The 4,455-nt window shown below is 28.1% G+C and overlaps 1 protein-coding gene across 1 annotated transcript; it reads left to right on the top strand.

The window, feature by feature from the left end:
• The first annotated feature begins 2,709 nt into the window (after positions 1-2,709).
• On the top strand, positions 2,710-3,126 carry LOC137805539 (self-incompatibility protein S1-like). The gene has a single exon (XM_068605483.1). The coding sequence runs from the start codon at positions 2,710-2,712 to the stop codon at positions 3,124-3,126; it is 417 nt and encodes a 138-aa protein (XP_068461584.1).
• Positions 3,127-4,455: the final 1,329 nt, after the last annotated feature.

Below are 4,455 nucleotides of genomic sequence, written 5' to 3'. Positions count from 1 at the left end.
AAAATAACATCTAACTATTACAATGCAAGTTCTACATATTTCTATACAAGCATAAAGTTTTTCAAAACATTCATAATACATGATGAGGACATATAGAAATACAAATATTTACAATATAAGTTTCAAAATCAACACCCTAAAGCTCTTCAAATCCTCAAACACCTGTAAGATCATCTGCTCATGTACGTAGTACAGTCATCGCGGTTCAAACACAACAAGAAAAACAAGGGTAAGCTAGTGAAAATAGAATTTTATAATATACACAATTAAATCAAAAGAGAAAACCAAGTTACATGATCAATTTCTCAAATTATTCTATCTTCTCCAAATCTCAACAATAAAACAATCACATAGATCTCACATGGATCTACACATTCACAATATTCAACAAACAACATCTTCCGGAAGACCCGTATTAAGTAAGTCCTACTAGAGACTAACACCTGATCCAAAAATTACCAATGAATCCAACAGAAAGGATCAAGGTAAGTTCAATACAACCCAAGTCGTGCATCTCATATGTCACGGTGTGCATGAACTCCCCCATCAACTTCTCACCACCTGATATCTTAGTCAATGTGACTTAGATCATCAGTGAAGCTCAGAGATCTTTGTTACCACATAGGCATTAATACTTAAGACACAACAAACATCCGTCCATACATTATCCCAAATGTGTGAATTCAATTCCATACCATTTTGTCATACAATATCATTCAAAAAGTGATCCACAATATTCAAAAGCGTAATTAATATAAAAAAAAAACATTTAAATATTAAACCATCAAAATATAATATTTTTACAAATTTAAATAATATATAAACATACAACCCAACATATAAACACACAACATCCCTGCAAGAGAAATTGAATATGGGGACCACGTCCCTTCCACATTCAGATCTTCTATCCTAGGGTGCTATTAAAAATTAAATTTAGCTTCCCTTACCTCAATTGCTTGCTTTCCAAGCAAATTTTAAAATTTTATTCCCCACCATCTGGATAAGCTTCAAGATTTACGGGCCTAATGCAAGTTATCCAAATTGAACAAAAATTCAGTATATAGTAGAATAAGTTGAGAGGATTAAACTTCTCAACTGACCCCACCAAGATTGATGACTAAATCCTAAGGAAAAATAGAGAACAAAGGAACTTTAGAGCAAAAATGAACTTACTCGGTTTAAAAATATGATCGGGTAGAAATGTTCCTTAACTCCTCTGTTACAATATGATATGATCAGATTCTAAAATAAATGAGATATGAAGTGAGAAATTAAGAGAGAAGGAAGAGGAGAGAAGTTGGTAGAGAGAGAAAGTGATTTGGAAGAAAGAAGAAGAAAGTGATCGTGTGGGATGGGGGAAGTGTGGGGTGGGGGGAAACCTTCTGCTTTTAAAAAAAAAGTGTTGTTACAAAGTTATATATAAATATACAAATTAAAAAGATTTCAATATCAATAAGATTGAATAATTATTTCATATAATTAAAACCATATTCATTTTTATAATTCAAAATATTTTTTCTTTAATCGCGTGTATTACAAGTAATAAACAAAAGATAAAGAAAGCTATGAAACACTACGTACATATACTTAGAAGAATGTTACCAAAATAAAAAATAATTATTAAAGAAAGAATTAGTTTAAAAAATAAAATTTCTTAACTGACGATTAGTAAAATCTCAAAAAACTCACTGACAAAAAAAAAGTTAAGAGTAGGAAAATTTAGAACAAAAATAGACATTTTAAATTAAATTTTGATAACCGGAACTGTTTTTAAATTTTACTACCTTCCAGTCGATAAGATTTATTTGCGAAGAAAAAAAGAGTAACAAATTCCTTAACAAAGAGACAAATTAAAGATGAGTTGAAAAGGGAATTGGTGATAAAAGAAAATAATTTGGAAGAAGACGAAGAAAGGGTGTTTTATCCACCACCCCATCATTTATAAAAAAAAAAAAAATCTTATTTAATTATTTATCATTATGGAAAGCTTTTTCCGAAATATAATTTGAAAATATTATTTCACAAAACATATTTTAGAACATGTATAATGTTCAAAAAAATAATTTTTCAGAAATATATTTTATAAATTCTAAAAAATATGTTTCGGAAACATTTTAGAAAAAATAATTTAGAAGTCCTTTTAAAAAGGTTTAAAATAATTTTTGCCAGAATATATGGGGTTGAGAGAGAAATTTGTTGGGTGCACAAAGAAACACCCAAGAAAAAATAGAAGATAAAAAAAAACTGGAACTAGGCCCAATTCTTGTGATAAATTTATTACATTTAAATATTTTCTCTAAAGTAATTTATTTTCTCAATAAATACATTACATTTTATACTATAAATATTTACATCGACATAATTTATTCAAAACAAAAAATAAAAAAAATCTTTACAAATTTAGAATATGAGTCAACCACGATGTTTACAAGAAAAACATTAAAGGATCCATTTTCTACTGAAATATGGTAGAAATTAAATTAATTTTAGAGATCTTAGATGTTAATGTTATGCAATGAATGACTCCGATGTTTAAAACATAAAAACAAATAATAGCGGGTGACAGCTAACAAAGGAAAATAATAAAAAAAGAATGAGAAAAAGAAGTTTCCTTCGAAATTCACGAACATGAACACCAAAACCAATGTCTATATATGTTCCTCTTGTTCAAGTGCTTTGAAATCCTGTTAATATATATATACATATATGGGTGGCTTAGCTAAGATAAGAAGACACCATGTTGTGAGCCTGGTGGTGGCAATAGGATTGTGCATCACTGCTGTTGAATGCACCAAACATGTGAGCATCAAGAACAGTCTAGGATCTGGAAAAAACATGAGTTTGCATTGCCAGTCCAAGGACAATGATCTGGGACAGCAAAACATAGAAAATGGGAATGAGTTTGGGTGGGACTTCTCTGACAATGTTTTTGGAAGCACTCTGTTTTTCTGTGATCTGGGGTGGCAAAATGTTGAGCACTACCATTTTGATGCTTATTCCTTCGGCAGGGACAGGGTACGATGTGATGGTGCAGGATGTTCATGGCTAGTATCTGCTGAAGGCATTTATGGCTTCAATGGACAAACGGGCTTCTGGGAATTCATGTTCCAATGGCCAAATTAATTCATCATTTCATGAAATTCAACCTAAATCACACATCTATTTTCTGAGAATGATTATAATAATAAACACCTACTTTCAGTCTCCTATGTTCTTTTGCTTCTTGTCACTCTTCTTAAGTCTGGGGTGATTATTATCACCTTTATTCTATTAGTGTTAGTTTAATATCGATAAGTATTTATCCTTACGTTCAATTTACATTTAATATTTTGTTTAGAGGTTAAGGTTAAAGACCATTTAAATACAATTTCATTTATTAATTTTTTAGAATATTTTTTTAAAGATAAAATGATGACGAAATCTTAATATAAATTGCAATGATTATCTTCATAAATCTATCTGAACGGATTCGAGTGGAACCATTGATATTCTCTATCCCTTCCTATGCAATGATGGAAGTAAAACATTAAGAAGGTGAGTAATAAAAAAAAATATCACATCGGTGATAATATCTCTTGCGTTAAAATATGTAAAGAAAAAAAAATAAAAGATGTAGAACACAATAAAAGAAAAGAAAACATTAATATAGAGATGTTATATTTAATCAAGGTATGCAATATTCAAATGTGTAAGTTGTGGTTTTTATTTATTTTAGAATATTATATTATTTATTCTAAAATATACTTTTGTTGCTAAAGAAACAAATTAATATATTTATTAATATCATAATATATGATTATTCATTCATATGTATAAATATTTAATGTTAGCATTATTATATATTTATTAGCATTTAATATATACTAATAAATATAAATTAATATGTTAATAAATATGAAGTATTATATTTATCTTAAACCTTCTTTATTAATGAGAGATAGTAGGAAGATTTTTAAGATATTTCCACAATTCATCTAGACGAATTATTTTCTTTCTCTACAGTTCATTTTCTTGAAATATAGTAATTAAGATTAATTATTTATTAAAACCATTAAATTTTAAGAAAGTAAATTATGAAAATGAGAAATATTTTCCTCAAAGTTTTTTTAAGAATAACTTAATATCCTTTCTCTATCTGTAATATGTCCAATATAGTTTTGATTCATGTGTTAAACCAAAATTTTAACTGCGGTAATTTAGAGGTGAAGGTGTGTGAGCTTCCAACCCTACTATCATTTTTCAAATTTCTTCATTTTTTTTAAGTAATCATGTCACTCCAATTTTTGTTTAGCTCTTTTAATTTTATTAAAAATATTTTAACTCTCACTGGGAAAAAGAAAATTTTGGTCCCTTTATATGTAAACCTCTACCTCACTGCTTGGATTGTTATGTTCATCATTATATCATTTGTAAAATTACTTCTTAACATCATATAAGTAAAATATGTTAAAT

This window comes from Phaseolus vulgaris, chromosome 3 (assembly GCF_000499845.2).
Source record: "Phaseolus vulgaris cultivar G19833 chromosome 3, P. vulgaris v2.0, whole genome shotgun sequence".
NCBI lineage: Eukaryota > Viridiplantae > Streptophyta > Magnoliopsida > Fabales > Fabaceae > Phaseolus > Phaseolus vulgaris.
This window is presented reverse-complemented; position numbering and strand designations above follow the sequence as displayed.

Bases quoted from the DNA above. Each gene is read 5' to 3' on its own strand.
- LOC137805539 (XM_068605483.1), top strand. From the start codon at position 2,710: ATGGGTGGCTTAGCTAAGATAAGAAGACACCATGTTGTGAGCCTGGTG.